Source organism: Cetorhinus maximus, chromosome 20 (assembly GCF_964194155.1).
Source record: "Cetorhinus maximus chromosome 20, sCetMax3.hap1.1, whole genome shotgun sequence".
NCBI lineage: Eukaryota > Metazoa > Chordata > Chondrichthyes > Lamniformes > Cetorhinidae > Cetorhinus > Cetorhinus maximus.
In genome coordinates, this window is record NC_135898.1 from 54331704 (window position 1) to 54351275 (window position 19572).

General features: G+C 41.2%; 1 protein-coding gene across 1 annotated transcript in view; it reads right to left on the reverse strand.

The window, feature by feature from the left end:
• Positions 1-19572, reverse strand: part of nhlrc2 (NHL repeat containing 2) — a 104684-nt gene that overhangs the window by 43482 nt on the left and 41630 nt on the right. Inside the window, exon 5 of the mRNA XM_078564698.1 lies at positions 18399-18528. Within this exon, the coding sequence (XP_078420824.1) occupies positions 18399-18528 (130 nt within the window). The remainder of the gene's footprint in view (positions 1-18398; positions 18529-19572) is intronic.

Consider the following 19572-nt stretch of genomic DNA (forward strand, 5'->3'; position numbering starts at 1 on the left):
CGACATGCTTGGATGATCCAGCAAGCTGGGCTTATAATGATTTGCAGATGTATTACAATAAAGTTCCTGACATGCAACGGTGGGAAACATGGCCCGTCATTGGTGGGTGGGGCAGGCGATTACGAACATGTTTCATGACAACGCGAAACCGATTTTTGGTCTTCCCACCATATTGTCTGCTCAAGCTCGCCATGACGCCCGCCATCAGTGGGCATAGAAAATTCCGCCCATTCTCTCACACACATATATATCTGCACATATGCAGAGAGAAATTGAAACATTTTGGGAATCCATCCATTTGTGAAAGGCAAGATAATATCAATCTCTCCAGGTGTGCTTTTTGTCCAAATGGACAAGTACTAAAATCAGTCAAAAATATAAACAAATCTTTATCTCTGAACCAGAGACTCCTGGCGTTCTGCTGCATAACTTTTAGGAAGATGTAAAAATTGCACTGTATTTATAAATCATTGGTAATTATTCATGAACTAATAAAATTATAAGGAGATTGAGAAAGTGAAGACTATCTGAAATTCAAAGGCTATGATATCTAATGAAGAGGAAACCTTTACTAGCCTGTAATGGTTTCTTCAAATCAACTTTTTGTCTTTGATTCTTCTCCCATACTGCTCCTTTTACCAGACATTCCAACAAAGTCAATACTGTTCAGTGCTCGGCTCAGAGGCATATTTGGTGTGGGATAAGAAGTTATGTTTAATTAGTTTCACTCTCTCCATAGAGATGTTCCATAACTGAGGCTTCGTAGCCAAAAACTGGTAAATAGCTTTTCTGACCAACAGAAGAACTTTTCTGATTAGTAAAGAAAGTCTTACATTTTAGTCTGGTTAAACTTATATATTTATTTTTGACTGTTGAACATTTTAAAAGAAACAGTTTATCAAATTAATTCTGAATGACAACTACAATTAGCTGTTCCCATATTTAAATATACTTGTATCTGCCAAACATTTACCATTCAAATTAATTTGCTCTGCATCCTCTGACATCGTTCCAAATGTGCAGTGCCTAGAATCAGTCACAATACTCCAGTTGGGGCATAGCCAGTGTTTAATAGGGATTTAGTATAATTTTCTTGCTTTTATGCTTTTAGTTATTAAGCCAAGGATCCTGTATCCCTTCTTTTGCAAAACTGCTTTTTCAACTTCTTCTGTTACCTTCAAAGATTTGTGCAAGTACACCTCCAGCATACTGTTGATATTATTGTACAAAACTTTAGTATTTCTGAATACTTCTGTCATTTTAACAGACACTAACCTGTGGAAAAAAATAAATTCCTTTCTTAAAATAAAAGAGAAAGTTAGCATGGGCACATCAAGTTCCTTTGCAATTACAGCTGAAAGTAACTTATACCCAATATGTTTTGCAATGTAAATACTTTTTCATTTTAGAAATTTTTGAAACTGAGATATTGGATGCATTTTCAAAGAAAACGTAAGACTTTGCAGCAAATTTCAATAGAAAACATCTGTTTTGGCAGAAGCAAAGAATATCTAAGCAGACAGTACAGTAGTTAAATTTTGAGCTGCTTTATTCTATTTAAATCTGAGAACTAAAGTGATTAAAAACATTTGCAACGTTTAACATGAAATTGAATCCAAAAGTGTGGGAGTAAACAATAGATTGAAGAACATGCTTAAAATTTCTATTTTATCATAAAATGAATATTTTTTAATCTTATAGTATTTTCCAATGTGGCACAATCACATTTTATTCAGTATCTAGAGAATTAAAAGATATTTCTTTGGGCTACTTCAGATCTGAAAATGACCAGCAGATACCAAAAATAAATGTGATAACGTAACTTTCACGAAAATAACCAAAGACACGCATACTCTTCAATCAACATGAGAGCTCTGATGGCCTAGAATGCAGACTTCTCACATCTACTTGATTATAAGTGAAAATGTGTTGTTCAGATTTGAGCAAATCATAATGGTGAGCATGTGAAATTTTAATGTGATCATTCTTTCAGGCATTTTTCCACTGGCATTTTAATGGCAAATCATAATGATTAGCATGTGCCATTTCATACTACACCTACTTGATCTGTGGAAAAGTGCCCAACTGTTCAATTTTATCAATATTGTTCTTTCAAATTCAAATTATGTTTAGAGAGAATTTTTGTGCTGTAAAGCAATGGGTGAAGTATTACTGATTATGATTACTTATGTTGGTAGTGATGTGATTAATTCAAAGAATTACATAACATTAAAATATATTACTTTAAGTGTGATTTTTTTCCCCCCATATCATAATGGCATTAGTATATTAAATAAGCCTAAAACATATCGATGTGTTGTAGGGTGTTGGATACCATTTGGTAGGTCTTAATGAAGTCCTCGTAGTCTTAAGTGGGTTAACAGTATGTATTTGTTAACTACAAGAACTATCTACATATATACAGTGAAGAATTCAAGCTAGGAGCTGTCTCCACGCTTGTTTGTGCACACGACTCTGTCCAACACAAGACTGACCCCTCAGTGCAGGTCATGTGGTCTCTTACATCACTGTGTGGGCAGTATTGCACTCAGCCCCACGTTAACCCTATATGTGCCATACTCATATACTACACCTCCCCAAGTCTTTATCCAATGTATTTCAAGTTATTCTAGTTTACCTCGTGTATTTACATCATTATTTCCACCCATCTTCCCGCTTCAAGTCTCTGGGTTCATAAGTTCAGGCGGACTGGAGGCCTCATAACCCTTTCATATTTTGTTCGCACTACTGTCGGAGGAGTGGTAAGCACTGTCACTGCAAGTAAACTCTGTTGATTTGAGGTTGTTCTGGCATCTGGGTATCCTCCTCATCTCTTCACACTACCGTGGGAATGGGTGGTCTAGGGATGAGGAGGAGACTCCTCTTGTTTCTCTTGACTGCACCCTCTGGGATGCCAACCGGGCAGGACCGATGGTTGATCATTGTCCTTCCTGATGATGGTACCCTCACTCTCAAGGTCTTTACTTCAGGCCTTGTCGCCCTTTCGTTGTTATGGAAAGTGTCTGGTGTGGTACCTTTTGTTGTAGGTGGAAGGCTGCTTCTGCCTGTACGACTGCTCTCTTGATTGGATGTCATGGTAATCCTTGGTTACCAACCCTGGTATTAGTTTTTTTGTCAGAATTGGAAATTGTGTGCGGAGTTTCCTGCCTGTCAGGGGTTCGGATGGGCCAGGCTGCATTGTAACGGGGTGGACCTGTAGGTTATCAGTGCTGTGGGAAAGCCCTCATTTTATTTTAGGAGGGCTTTTACTTTGCGGGCCCCTCTTTCGGCCATCCAATTTGACTATGGGTATCTCGGGAAGCTGGAATGGTGGTGGAAGCCGGATATAGTAGCAAAGAGTATAAAGTACTCATTTTTAAATTATGGGCCGTTGTCAGGCATGATCTTGTTTGGCATGCTGCGACTCACGAACATCTCTTTCAGTGCCTTAAATACTGCCTCTGTGGTAGTTGTACATAGTTGCTTCACCTCAACCCATCCGGAAAAATAATCCACCACTATAAGGGACGATTTGCTGTTGAAGACAAATAGGTGAATGTTCAGTCTCTCCCATGGCCTGGTAAGGAACTGTGTGGGTATGAGGAGCTCTCTTTGGTCCTGCCTGCACAGTGCACACACCAGACAGTTTGCTACTGTATCGTCAATTGCCTTGGAAATACCTGGCCACCTGGCAGCAGATTGGGCCCATGCCCTGTGCTTGGTGATGCCCAGGTGGCCCAGGTATATTTTTTTGAAGTATTTCCAGCTGAAGGGAAATGGGGATGATCAGCCATTGTAGACCAGGAGATCAACTATGACTATAAAGTGTTCTTGTTGTTCAAACCAGGCTTTCATGGTACCACCGCTTGGTCTCTGTTGTGGCCACCCTTGTTGGCAGTAACAATAGATGCAGGCACACTCATCAAGCATTAGTTCCTGCCGAATCTGGTGGAGTTTACCTGTGGTTGCTGGCAGATGTCTCTTTGTCAATCGGGAGTACGCTTCCAGCTCTTTGATGAGACCGACGTCCTGATTTGTCGGAAGGCTACTGTGGCCCTCAAAGTGTGTCTGCTGTTGTTTGGTTTTTAACTTGGATGGGACCTGTCTCATAGGTGAATCTCATGAGGCGTAGGATTCTTGGAAGCATCTCTGCAAGCTCCTTCTCATCCAGTAATGAGACTAGTGCCTTATGGTCTGTTTTGATTGTGACCTTGAGGCTGATGATAGAGTCTGAAAAATTATAGTCTGGAAACTTCTTGCATGTCCACATGACAGTATGGGCTTCCTCTTTTTATAATGGCGTATCTCGTCTCAGTGCCTGACAGCCCTCTGGAAGCATAGTACACCAGTCAGTGACTTCCATGTGGCTGTTTCTGATAGGACCCCTCCAAGACCTGTGGACGAAGCATCCTCTGATATGGTGGGCAGGGATGGGACGTGGTGGGCCAGAATGTCAATGGACAGCAGCATCGCCTTGATGCAAATGAATGCTTGGTCTTGATGTGAGTCCCAGCACCATGCCTGGTCTGACTCAAGAAGACGTCTCAAAGGTTCTTTGACCTGTGCCAAAATATTGTAAAAATTTGCCCAGATGGGTCACCATCCCCAGGAATCTCTGGAGGTCTTAATTTTTTGTGGATCCACTGTGAAGCCTTTATTGCTGACGTTGTGGCCCAGGCACTCTAGGGCTGCTGAGAGTCTCCTGTCATGTTCCTCCACCATTGTACCATGAGCTAATACATAGTCCATGTGGCAAATGACCCCCCCACAGGTCCTGCAAAACGGCCGACATTGTACATTGAAATATTTCTGATGCCAAAATGATTCCAAATGGCAGGTGATTAAATCAGAATCTGCCAAATTGGTAATGAATGTGATCAGCAGCATGTGATCAGCATTCCCTCTTCGTCAAGGGAAAGTTGGCAAAAGCTGCTGTTGGTGCCCAGTTTTGAAGATACCGTGCTCTGCAAGAGTTTAGTCAGGCTTTCATCCACTCAGAACATGGGATATACTTCTGTGGCTATGGCGTTATTGAGCTGTCTCAGGTCAAAGCAAATACTGATGGGCTCGTTCGGTTTTGGGACTGGGACCATCCCAGAATACCATGCAGTTGGTTGCATGGCTGGGGAGATGACTGACCATATTTGTCATCCCATCCAGCTGCTGCTGCACTTGTTTCATGATTGAGTGAGGAATCTTTTGTGGCACGAGGAGACACATGGGTTTAGCATCCTCCCTCAGTGTGACCTTGCATCCTTTTCTCGGTTGCCCCAATCCTCTAAAGAGCTTTGGGAACTCACTTTTATACTTAGAATCAGGCCCTTGTTGGTTGACCTCGTCAACTTTTTGTAGAAGGTTAAGCTCGAAACAGGTTTTGCGGCTTAGTAGTGAACAGTCCTGGTTGTGGACCACAAACAGGGTTTCTCGGATTCTTTTATCCTTGTATCTCAGTGTCACCTGCAGGGTGCCTTTCACCAGGAGTTTTATGCCTCCTGCTCCATTTAGGTGCATCATGGGTGGAATCAGCCATTGGGTCACAGCCATTGAAAATGACCGTAACACCGGCTCCCATGTCCAATTTAAAGTTAGTGAAGTATCCGTTAACCGAAATGTCCGCATTCCAATATGAAAATCCAGGATCTTTGGCCTCACCCAAGAAGCATGACTGTGTCTCCCCGGTGTGCAGTCTCAACCTCATGAATCATCTTTGGGTCTTCTGTGCGTTTAGATGTTTTGGCCTTGCTCAGTTTGCCAAAGTGTCCAATTCTGTTGAATTTGCCTGAAATTGCAGGACATTTATCTTGGCTGTGGGGGTGCTTTGCTCTATAGTGCTGACATGGTCACTTAGTGGTTGTTTAGGGTATTGCTTCCCTTGGCCTGGAGTGTCCTTGTTTCTGTGCTGTTTAACTAACTGGACTGTAGGGTTTCCTTTGTACCATGGTTTACTTTCTCCTCTTAAAACGGACTTGTGTTGCACACTGAGTTCAGATTGCCTAACAATCTGGATAGCTTTCTCGAGGGTTAAATCTTCCTTTGCTTGCAGCATATCTGAGAGTGTGTCAACCGCTACTCCTAGAGCAATCTATCCCTGATAATTAAAATTCAGATTTTAGATCTCCATATTCGCAGCCTTTAGCCACTCTGTAGAGTCATTAATAAATGAGTTGCCAGTTTCTCCTGGCTGCTGGATGCACTTATTAAATTTAGCCCTTTTGAGGATTTTGTTACTTCTTAGGTTAAAATAAAGATCAAAGGATTTTAGTACTTCTTCAAATTTAGCAGATGATTAGTTGATTCCTTGTCTAGCAATAATGTTGCCCGCTATTGGGCCTAGTGAGTAAAGCAGTGTGCTAACTTGCTGAGCTTCTGTCTTTTTATCCAGACCAGAAGCAATTATGTAACTAAGGAATCTTTTTCTCCAAAGTCCCCAATTATGTGATTGATCTGGGCCTTGGGTAAGTCCAAACTGATCTGGAAGAATGGATTTCTAATCCATGGTTAAAAAATTTTTAAGTGTAGGTTCAGCTTTAAGATGTTGCTGAAATCCAAGGTGGCACCACTATTCGGCTGAAGACAAAGGGTTTAACCTGTGCTCGTTGGTTTTGGTGGGCTCCTGCTGCAATGGCATTCGCACTCAGCCTTGAAAAAATTTTAAACAAAAACTGCTTGGATCAACCAGCTACAGAACTTCTCCATTTCAACTCTATGCTTTAGGGTAATGAAAGCATTGAATCCTGGCTATTGCTCATCTTTAAAGCTGATTCTTTAGTCACGATTCTTCCAAATTAATTAATTAATCCGTTCCCCCTTTATTGGAGTGAGTTCAGACACAATGTGTTCAGGCACTGACTTGGGAATCTGGTTTTTCCAACGGAGGTTTTAAGGGGCAATTTCTGACCACTGAACTATTCAGAAGTTTCTCAGGACTTGCTTTATCCTGGAATTTAAATATTTTAGCTTACTCCTGCTAGGTCTGCTGATTCTGCACTCTGGGAATTGAAGCTAGACTTCCAAGAGATCCTATAGAGTTTTCTGCTGCAGTGAAAAATTTTAAATTTCTGCCTTCAGCTTCCAAGCTTTTCTTTAGAACACTTCCCTGGCGATTTTCCTCTGCGTGTCTACTTCTTAAGCTTTTCTTCAGGTCAGAACGCTTCTTCTAATTTTTCTTTCATCTTGCAGGATTTTAGTTTTTCTCAGCATTTTTTACAAGGTTTTGGGTTTTTCCATTCAATGCCACCATGGTGTAGAGCAGGGGTGGGGAACCTTTTTCTTATCAATGGCCACATAGACAAAATCAGTCACTGGCCACTCACGCATAAAAACTAACTTAATTTATATTTTGTTTAGAAAGAATATGAAAACATTCAACTGACCCACTGCTTTAATGTGATGGCTGAGTTTGTTTTTCCTTAATCAACTTTATGTTATGTCTGCTGGCACTGATGGTGTTGCTACTTGCAACTAGCTTTTCTCTCTCTCTCTCCTTTTCCACTTTGTCTGTCTGTCTAACTCTCTCTCCGATTCCCACTCTGTCTCTCGTTCTCTCTCCTTTCCCATTCTATGTGTCTCTCTCCTTTTCTACTCTCTCTCTCTCGATCTCTCTTCTTTCCTGCTCTCTCCCTGCTTCTACTCTGTCTCATCCTCAAACCAGCCCAGGGCAATGACTCAACAACACAAGGCTCTCGCCAACTCCCAGTCCGAGGCTGCACCTCGGACTGGAGCCTGGGCCTCTTCCTCAGCCAGCAGGGGCTGAGCCCCTGTCCTGCTCCCTTCCTCCCCCACCCCGGGTTACTCACACTTCACCACCTGATCGGCTGCCATCAGTTCCTGCCCCTGCCCTGTGCTCCTACTCCTGGATCTCGGGCCTCAACTCTCTCCCCACGGCCTGGGCACCTGGTGGCTGTGGCCGAGGCTCAGGCATCAGAACATTGCTGCGGCTGGCCCAGAGTGCAGCACACAGGTTTGGAGGAGAGGGGGGCGGATTCTGGATTTCAACAGTTCTCAGGAGATGGGCTAGGAAGTGCGAGGTTTAAAATAGCAGAGACATATGCGTCATATGTACATAATCTATTTTTTTTAAATCTCACCGTGGGCCGGATGAAAGAGTGCAATGGGCTAGGGTTTCCCAGCCCTCTTGTAGAGTGTTGGATACCATTTGTTAGGTCATAATGGAGTCATTGTGGTCTTCAGTAAGTTAACTGTATGTATTAAGTACAGTAAAGGGTTCAAGCTAGGAACTATCTCCGTGCTTGCTTGTGTACATGGCCCTGTCCAACACTAGACTAACCCCTAGGTGTGGGTCACGTTCTTTTACACCACAGCGTGGGCAGTGTTGTACTCAGTTCCACATTGACCCTATATGTGCCAGGCCCTTATACTACAATATGTATTGTGCAAGGCAAGATTAGTTGTAATTTTCCTCTTACCTGCCCTATCTCAAGGGATACTCTGCTGTTGGCATCACATTAGCTGAAAACTGACATTCAACCAAATTTGAACGCTAAATCAAATCTCCAAGCTAAACTACAGCTTTTTTGACCTGCATCCAACTTCTGCACTGTATTTACTACTAAACTATAGTAATAGACCTAGTAATTTGAGCTCAAGGTACAGATTCATCACTGTCATGAATTGATAGCATAAATTGTCACAATTTCAGTAAATGCAAAAGAATCTATGAAAATAAACATTCAAGAAAGAAATGGCTGGCTAACTGGCTGACAGTTGGATGAAAACAGATTGGCTTAATGAAGACAGATTGAATTTGTGCTTGAATAATTTCAGAGTATATACTTGGAATCAAATGAACTTTGAAGAACTAAGTTTTTTTTCCTTGTTCCTTACTTTCTTATGCAAGTTGAAAAACAAAGTTCAAGCCCAAGTATAGCACAGGTACATGATCATAATTCTAAGGAAAAGCCACACAAAGAATTTATATGAGGCTGTTTAAATCAAATTTCTGCTCAAGTTTTAGGATACTAATTTGTAGGTAACAATGATTAAAACTGCACACTTTTGCAGAATAAACTTGAGGCCAAATTTAATGTTCAAAGCAATTGCAAGTCAAAAATTAAAGAACCACATATTAGTAAAACTAAGCACACTGTGAACATTGTAGAAATAAAAATTTAAGTAATCAGACTAGATACATGTTGTATCTATTTGAAGCATTATTATTAATTTATACACAACATGCTTTTGGAAGGTCATTACCGTACTCCCAGGAACTTCTGCAAGGTCAGCAGCAGAGTTCCATCGTGGGCACAATCCTTGAATGAGGTCAGGATCATGCCTGCATGGCTTTTTAAGGCTCATATTTCAAACGGCTGGTAGTAACAGATTTAGAGATCTTATTTTAAAGGAAACAATTACATTAATAACAGCCCTTTCAAACTTTCAAGTCCACAAAATTTAAACTGAACAATTTCGGAGAATAAGCACAAAAAGAACTGAGTTAGTTAGGGTCAAGGTCCAGATTGCCACGGCTTAGAAAGAGCACAGGACAGGAGTAGGCCATTTGGCCCTTCGAACCCGCTCCGTCACTCAATAAGATCATCTCTGATCTGTTTGTGGTCTCAATTCCACTTTCGTGTCTGCCCCTCATAACTCCCGACTCCCTTGTCTACCTCAAAACCGATCTAACTCAGCCTTGAATAAATTAAATTACATAGCCTTCACTGCTTTCTAGGGAAGAGAATTCCAAATACTAGCATCCTTCAGAGAATTATTTTTCCTTATTTCTGTCTTAAAAGGGAGGCCTCTTATTCTTAAACTGTGCGTCCTAGTTCTAGTCTCCCCCACTTGGGAAACATTTGCCTTGTATCTACCCTATCAAGTCCCCTCAGGATCTTATATGATTCAGTAGGATCGCCTCTTATTCCCCTAAACTCAAATGGGTATAGGCCTAACCTGTTCAACATTTCTTCAGAAGCTAAGTCCTCATCCCAGGAATGAGTCAAGTGAACCTACTCTGAACTGCTTCTAATGCAATTATATCCTTTTCCAAATAAGGAGACCAAAACTGTACACAGTACTCCAGATGTGGTCTCACCAAGGTCCTGTACAGCTGCAGTAAAACTTCCCTACTTTCATATTCCATTCCCCTTGCAATAAACTCAAACATTCCATTTGCCTTGCTAATCATTTACTGTATCTGCATATTAACTTATTGTGATTCATGTTGTGATTCCGAGCTGCAGGCATTGCGCCACATCAGGGAGGGGGAAAGTTACCTGGACACTTTGCTCCAGGAGGTGGTCACACCCCACAGATTAGGTATTCACATTTGGTCTGTGATCAGGGACAGGAGGGTGTGACTGCAGGTGAGGCAGGTATGAGGACCCAGGCTGTAGCGTTCGAGGAGCCTCGGCCCCTGCAATTGTCCAACAGTTATGAGGTTCTTGCAAACTGTGTGGGCGAGAACGGGGACTGCAGGGATGATGAGCGAATTGACCACAGCACTGTGGTATAGGGAGCCATTCAAGTGGGGGACGAAATAGGAACGTAGTAGTGGTAGGAGACAGTATAATTAGGGGGATAAATACTGTTCTCTGCAGCTGTGAGCTTGTGTCCCGAAGGCTGCATTGCCTGCATGGTGCCAGGGTTAAGGACATCTCCTCAGGGCTGGAGAGGAACTTGGAGTGGGAGGGGAGGGATCCAGTTGTCATCATCCACATTGGTACCAGCAACATTGATAGGACTAGAAAGGAGGTTCTGCTGAATGAATTTGAACAGTTAGGAGCTAAATTAAAATGCAGAACTTCCAAGGTAATAATCTCTGGATTACTACCTGAGCCATGGGCAAACTGGCATAGGGTAAATAAAGTCAAGCAGTTAAATGCATGGCTCAAAGATTGGTGTGGGAGGACTGAGTTTCAGTTCATGGGGCACTGGCACTATTACTGGGGTAGAAGGAAGCTGTTCCAGTGAGACGGGCTTCACTTGAACCGTGCTGGGACCAGTGTCCTGGCAAATCGAATAAGTAGGGCTGCAGAAAGGGCTTTAAATTGAGAGGAGGGTTGGAGGATTCTGGAGAGGGGATACGGAGGCTTACAAAGCAAAAGGATATGGCAGCAGTTCAGGGCAGCTATTTAGGTAATAAAACCCAGAGGGTGACAAGAAGGGACAGAGTGTACAAACTTTAAGAAAAAACAGCAGCAAATAGAGTCCAAGGAGGAAAACTGGTAGAAAGGCAAAATTAATGGCTCTTTACTTAAATACATGTAGTATTTGGAACAAAATGAATTAACTAATTGCACAAATAGAGGTTAATGAGTATGATCTTATAGCCATTATGGAGACATGGTTACAAGGAAATCAAAGCTGGGAACTAAATATTCAGGGGTATGTGACTTTTCGAAAGGACAGGCACAAGGAAAGGGTGGTGGGTAGCTTTGTTAGTACGAGATGGAATAAGTACAATAGCAAGAAATGATCTTGGATTGGAAGATGTAGAATCCATATGGTTGGAGGTAAGGAATAACAAGGGGAAGACGACGCTGGTGGGAATAGTAGCTATACTGTAGGACAGAGAATAAATCAAGAGATAATGAGGGCATGTAAAAGAGACATTATGTTAATCACGTACTCAATAAATCATGTTAATCATCTTCATGTAGATTGGGAGAATCAAATTGGCAGAGATAGCAATGAGCAAGCATTCATAGAGTGTATTCGGAACAGTTTCCTAGAACAACATATTGCGGATCCAACCAGGGATCAGGCTATTTTGGATCTGGTAATGTAAAATGAGGCAGGTTTCATAAATGATCTCAGAGTAAAAGATCCCCAAGGAAACAGTGACCTTAACATTGTAGAATTTAGCATTCAGTTTGAGAGTGAGAAACCTGGGTCAGAAATAACTGTGCTAAACTTAAATAAGGGTAATTACAAAGGAATGGGGCAGAGTTGGCTGGAGTAGACTGGAAAAGGCGTTTAGCAGAAAAGACGATTGATGAACAATGGCAGACGTTTAAGAAAATAGTTCATGACTCACAACAAAGATATATCCCAGTGAGGGAGAAGGATTCTAGGAAGGGGAAAAACCAACCATGGCTAACCAAGAAAGTTAAGGATAGTATCAAACTGAAAGAAAAACCATACAATGTGGCAAAGATTAGTGGTAAGCCAGAGGATTGGGAAAGTTTTAAAAAACCAACAAAAGATGACCAAAAAAAAGGAAGAAAATAAAACTTTGAGGGTAAACTAGCAAGTAATATAAAAACAGACAGCAAGCGCTTCTTTAAATATATAAAAAGAGAGAGACCAAAGTGAACATAAGCCCTTTACAGAATGAGGGTGGGGAAAATAATAATGGGGAACCAAGAAATGGCAGAGGAGTTGAATAAATGCTCTGCATCAGTCTTCACAGTAGAAGACATTAATAGCATTCCAAAAATACTAAATAATCAAGGGGCAAAAGGGGGGGGAGGGAATAAATAACTACCACTAGAGAAAAAGTACTAGGGAAACTAATGGAGCTAAAGGCCAATAAGTCTCCTGGTTCCGATGGGTTGCATCCTAGGATATTAAAGGAAGTAGCTGCAGAAATAGTGGATGCACTGGTTGTAATCTTCCAAGAATCTTTAAATTCTGGAAAAGTCCCAGAAGATTGGAAAACTGCCAATGTAACACCCTTATTCAAAAAGGGAGGGAGACAAAAAACAGGTAACTATAGGCCAGTTAGCTTAACACCTGTCATTGGGAAAATAAAGGACACAATAGCAGAGCATTTAGAAATGCATACTATAATCAAGCAGAGTCATCATGGCTTCAGGAAGTGGAAATCATGCCTGACAAATTTATTACAATTCTTTGAGGAGATAATAAGCAGGATGGATAAAAGGGGAACCAATAGCTGTAATATATTTGGCGGTCGATAAGGTACCGCACATAAGGCTACTGAATAAGATAAGAGCCCATGGTGTTGGGGGTAATATATTAGCATGGATAGAGAATTGGCTAACTAACAGAAGACAGAGTTGGGATAAGGGGGGTATTTTCAGGATGGCAGCCGGTAACTAGTGGAGTACCACAGGTATCAGTGCTAGGGCCACAATTATTTACAACACTTATTAATGACTTGGATGAGGGAAGTGAACATACTATCGCCAAGTTTGCGGATGACACATAAATAGGTGGGAAGGCAAGTGATGAGGATGAAACAAAAAGTCTACAGAGGGATATAGACAGGTTAAGTGAGTGGGCAAAAAGTTGGCAGATAGAATATAATGTGTGAAAATGTGAGGTTATGCACTTTGGCAGGAAGAATTGAGGAGCTGAATATTATTTAAACGGAGAAAGACTGCAGAAAGCTGCAGCAAAGAGGGATTTGGGGGTCCTCGTGCATGAATCACAAAACGCTAGCATACATTCAGCAGGTAATAGGGAAGGCGAATGGAATGTTGGCCTTTATTTCAAAGGGAATGGAGTATAAAAATAGCAAAGTCTTGCTAAAACTATACAAGGCACTAGTTAGACCACACCTAAGATACTGTGAACATTTGGTCCCCTTATCTACGGAAAGATATATTGACATTGGAGGCAGTCCAGAGAAGGTTCACTAGGTTGATCCCGGGTATAGAGGGATTTTCTTATGAGGAGAGGTTAAGTAGGTTGGGCCTGAACTCATTGGAGTTTAGAAGAATAAGAGGTGACCTCATTGAAACATGTAAGGTTCTTAGGGGGTTTGAAAGGGTAGATGCCGAGAGGTTGTTTCCCCTTGTGGGAGAGTCTAGGACCAGAGGGCATAATCTCAGAGCATGGGGTCATCTATTTAAGACAGAGATGAGGAGGAATTTCTTCTCTCAAAGGGTAGTGAATCTGTGGAATTCTTTAGTACCGAGGGCTGTAGAGCTGGGTCGTTCAGTATATTCAAGGCTGAGATAGACAGATTTTTAATCAGTAAGGGAATCAAGGGTTATGGGGAAAAGGCAGGAAAGTGGAGTTGAGGATTATCAGATCAGCCGTGATCTCACTGAATGGCAGAGCAGATCCGATGGGCCAAATGGCCTACTTCTGCATCTACGTCTTATGGTCTTATGTACCAGGACACGCAGATTCTTCTTACCACCGAGTTCTACAATATCTCTCCATTTAAATAGTATACTGCTTTTCTATTCTTTCTGCCAAAGTGGACATGTTCACATTTTTCCACATTGGAAAAAACCTTGGCAGATGGAGTATAATCACTTAACGTATCTATATCCCTTGGCAGATTCTCTACCTCCTCTTGGCAACTTACTTTCCTACCTATCTTGGTGTCATTGGCAAATTTAACTGCCATACATTCAGTCCCTTCATCCAAGTCATTAATAGATTGCAAATAGTTGAGGCCCCAACACAGATCCCTGTGGCCCTGCACTAGTTACCAGCTTGCCAACACAAAATACCCCTTTATTCCTACTCTCTGCTTCCTGTTAGCTAACCAATCCTTTATCCATTTTAATATATTACCCCCTACATCATGTGCTCTTATCTTGTGTAATAACCTTTGATGTGGCACCTTATCAAATGCCTTTTGGAAATCTAACTATACCACATCTACAGGTTCCCCTTTATCTACCTTGCTTACTTCTTCAAAAAACTCTAATAAATTAGTTAAACACGATTTCCCTTTCACAAAATTATGTTGCCCCTGTCTGAGTCCATTATGATTTTCTAAGTATCCTGCTATAGCCTCCTTAATAATGGATTCTAGCAATTTCGCTATGACAGATGTTAGGCTAACTGGCCTATAGTTTCCTGCTTTCTGTCTCCCTCCTTTCTTGAATAAAGCTGTCATATTTGCTATTTTCCAATTTGCTAGGGCCCTTCCAGAATCGAAGAAATTTTGGAAGATTATAACCAATGCATCTACTATCTCTGCAGCCACTTCTTTTAAGACCCTAGGATATAGGCCATCTGGTCCTGCGGACTTGTTAACCTTTAGGTGTGAAAGTTTTCCCCAGCATCTTTTTCCTGGTGATGGTGATTGTTTTAAGTTTGTCCCTCCTTTTCACTTCTTGAGTTTCAACTATCTTTGGGAAGTTTTCTACAGTGAAGACAGACACAGAATACCAGTTCAATGCCTCTGCCATTTCCTTGTTTTCCATTATCAATGGATCTCCCCTGCCCCCACTGCAAGATCCTCTCCAGCCCCAAGCAGATGTCACGAATCCTGGCACTGGGCAGGCAATACAGCCTTCTGGACTCTTATCTCAGCTGCAGAGATCATGTCTATCCCACCGCCTATACTATCTCTCATTAACACCACATTCCTATTTACTCCCCCAACTTGAATGGCTTCCTGTACCACGGTGCCATGGTCCATTGTCTTCCCCCTGCTCTCTTCCGTATAAGCTGAGGGAAGCTTAAACCTATTGGATAACTGCAAAAGCTGAGGCTCCCCAACTTCTATCTTCTCGGTCCCCTCAACTGCCTCACTTGCAATCACACCCTCCTTCCCTGACCCTGGGCCAAATCAGAAGACCCTATACTAAGGGGTATGACTGCCTTCTTGCACAAAACGTCCAGGCAACTTTTCCCCTCCCTGATGCATTGCAGTGTCTGTGGCTTGGCCTCCAGCTCAATGACTCTGAGCTGAAGCTCCTTGAACTGCAGACACTTACTTTAGATGTGGTTGCCTTGGATCACATTGGCGACCATCAGCTCCCACATACTGCAGCCGTAACACATCGCCTGTCCTGTCATCTTTATTGTGTGTTAATTTATTTATTTTTCTTAATTTATAATTAATGAACCATATTGTTACTACTAATAAGCTTAACTACTGTTAATGAGCCTTACTGTTCCTAATAAAACCTTACAATTACTAATAAATTACCCTGAGTTTTGAAAGATAAACAAGAAAATTACTCACCAACCAATCACTTAACTCTTTCCTTGTGATTTCACAATTTGATTTTTCTCAGAACTTGGCTGGTCCACAGACTGACACCTATCCTCCCACCTCCCCAGCTGTTTAAGCTCTGAAGTATCCACCGCTCTCTCCCCTTTACTTGCTGTTTCATGATCTGGAATTTCTGCCATGCTCTCCCCTCTTGTACTATTTTAACTCTGAAGTCTCCAGCAATCTCTTTCCTTCTCACGCTGTTTTAAGCTCCCAAGTCTCCGCCACACTCTCCCCTTTTTGCACTGTTTTAAGCTTTCAATTAGGTATTGTAAGTTGCACTGGGTTACAGTTTAGAGGTCCCAGACATAAACCTTTGCCTATACTTAAATTTGTTATAAAGTCAACCATATTACTTAATATATGCCAAACACTTTACAACAGCTTCCTTTTACAATACAGACAAGAACTTTGAAATACTGCTTGATACTGGTGTATGCAAGATTCAGAGACAAACTAGTGTTCAGCAGTCAAAATTAAAACCCTGTCATGGATAATAAACAAGAAAGGAACATTTGGTCTTCCTGTCTCTGTGGTGTCTTTGTTCCTGTTCACATGAAATTAAGATCTTAAACCAGGGTGGAACAAGAACACAATCTTCAATAGAGACAAATTCTTCCTCATTTCCATCCATAATTTCAGGAGAGTTGACAACACACATGCCCAACTGTGGGCATTTGGGGACCCTGTCTATGTGCCAATGCACGGGTGCAAAATAAAATGGTACTGACAAGCCTCCACCTTGCTGCTTGCTTTCCCTGTGGACAGGGAATCTCATAAGATAGGGAATTGCTATGTATAGCCTTCAATTTCAACAGAACTGCGACTATATAGCAGGATGGAAGCTGCAGTCTTAGGAAGGAGGGCGGGACAAGGAAACCTAGCAACAATTTGCACTTTGACGAATCTACATCCCTATCAGCTCAAATATTCCATTCACCAAAGAAAACCTGTCATCTGTAGAACTATTTTCCTGTACACTAAAGCATATTCAATGGAAATCCAGCATTCACCATAAAAGCAACGAAAATGCCCCCACCAAACTCATTTTGGTGACCATGTTAGTTTTTAAGTCTCCAACAATGTATCTCTAAAAACATTTATAAAGTATTTATTTATAACATAAGATAGAAATGAACTAGCTCTGCTAATATTCACTAAACTTAACCATAAGCTTAATTATATCTTACAAATTCATGCAGCAACTTTTCCCTCTTTTGGACATTTGTCTCGAGTTCCACTTGAACTTATTTACTTGGTATTGCTAATATTTTCAGGGCTTTTTGCATTCTTGAACTCATTAAACCACAAGGCACCTGCATATGCTGGTCTGCAGTGTTACTTTCTGTAAGCATGGGCCCTCAGTGAATAAATGAAAATGGGGGTCATAGTAGAAATAATGGAGAGAGTGAATGTCTTACAGGTGTGTACGCTTTCTGAGCAAGTTCCTGACATTGCTATTTCTGCTGTCTGGGTGATATATATTTGTTGCTTCCAACCTTGGCTCTTGCTGTTCATTTGTTCTTTATTGGTTCTGCAATTCATATTTATTTACCTCTATTTGCATTGGGCATTATTCTTTTTCCTTTGCACTAATTTCTATCTGGAACATTGTTACATCCTCTTTCCAATCAAGTGACTACCCATCTTATCATGGGCATTAACAAAGGTAGTTAATTCCCATGTTTTCAGGTGTAAAGGAATCAGAAAGCCTTACAAAGAGATTTGAAAGACCATTATAAGTGAGAATGAATTAAAAACAGAAAATGCTGGAAAAACTCAGCAAGTCTGACAGCATCTGTGGAGAGAGAAACAGAGTTAACGTTTTGAGTCCATATGACTTCTTCAGAGCTAAAGAGAAGTAGGATTGTGATGAAATTTATACTGTTTAAATGGGGTGGAGCAGGTGAAGTTGGATGGAAGGTTAGCGACAGGTTGGGGGCTATGGAGAGATTGACAAAGATGTCATGGACAAAAAGACTAAGGGAGTGTTAATGGTAGTGGTAAGCGCTAAAGGAGGTGCTAATAATGGCATAAAGGTAAGAAAGCAGAATGTGTTAATAGTAGAACAAGGGTCAGCACTCTGTGAAAGAACATAGAACAAGTACAGATGGCTGTTTTGGGGGTGGGGTGGGGAGAGGCAGCAGTGGTTGGAGAAAAGGGATAGAAAAGGGATAAAAAGGGGATAAAACAATGAATAAATGAAAGAAAATAAAAATAAGTAGATAAAAAATAAAAATAAATTTTAAAATAAGTGAGAATGAGCTCGTTAAAAAGTGAACTCAGGCCACTGGGAAAAGTGATTGCACATGTAAAATTGATCAAACTTAGGTATGATTCAGAGAGAAAAAAATTAAAATATACACATTGTGTACAACACAAAACATTCCTTATTGTACATAATATGACCCATCTACAAGAAACTTAATTTCATAAGCTAACATTACAAAGAATTTATTTCTCTAGCATATAAATGCAAAGCATGCTTAGAAGGAAGTAACAATCTCACCACTGGTGCCGAAAGCTAGATCCCAAGGTGAACTGATTGACTGTTCCACTCCTGTCTTACCACCTTCTTGGTCAGTTCCCTGAACTCCTGTTCCTGCTATTGTGCTCACCCATTCTGTCATAAGGTCAATCTAAACAAGGGAATGAATAGTGTCTGTCAAATTACATTTAATTAATGAGTCTGCAAACAACCTAAACAGAACATATTGTGTTCAATTGTATTCAATTGTGCCCGTTGGAAACCTTCACTGCTGATCTTTCTGGGAGATCTGGAATCGGGGGAATGTTTCTTTCTTTAAGAATACATTCTTAACAGTCACTTATACCACTATGGGTGCATTTCAAGTGTATCCAAAAGAGGAGGGAGTGAGTCTAGTATTATAGAACAAGCAAGCCACCTGTTCACATGCTGGCTGTCTTAAACCAGCTGAAGAGTTTGGAAAGCCTATCAGCACCTATGATGCATGCTATTTTCTTTAGGTCCAGGTGAAGACCCCCAGTTGAGGTCAATTTCTGTTAGCCAGGAGGCTAACATATCTCCTTGCCTTAGGCATGACATCTGCCTAAGAGTCCAAGTCTTGGACTAAGGATACTACCAACCTGGAAATTCCCTTCTCCAGCTACATCCCCTTTGACACAGGGGCCCATGGCTGGACCAAGTTGAGGGTCTTCCCCAAACAGGTTCTGAGGAAACACTTAGAAGCCAAAGCCCAGCATATCTGGGTCCCAAGTCTAATTTGTGTAATAACACGTAAAATAGGATAAATGTAAAAATGAAAATACAATTTGCTCAAGAAATTTTTGGTAAGCTGAATGATTTTAGAACAAAGTTAACATTTTCAATATACTGTCCAAAATTATAGACAATAAATTTTATCATTCAACAAAGGCACATCTCAAGACAATCTTCTTTGGCTTTTTCTTTTCTTTTTTCCCTCCCTTCTCGCCTTTGCTTCCTTCCTGGGGTATGCTTCCATGGGTACTGGCCATTCTCTGATATCTCACATGAAGGACCATTCTTCATGAGTGAACATAATCAGGTTTGTTTGAAGGCTATTCATCCAAGGAGTCTGTTCTGCTTTTGCTTCACATTTACACATGCAGATTTCCGGCAGGGGTTAGTAGTTAGTGATCAGGAATAGGAGATGTGGCTGATTTTTTTTCTCCATAATCGA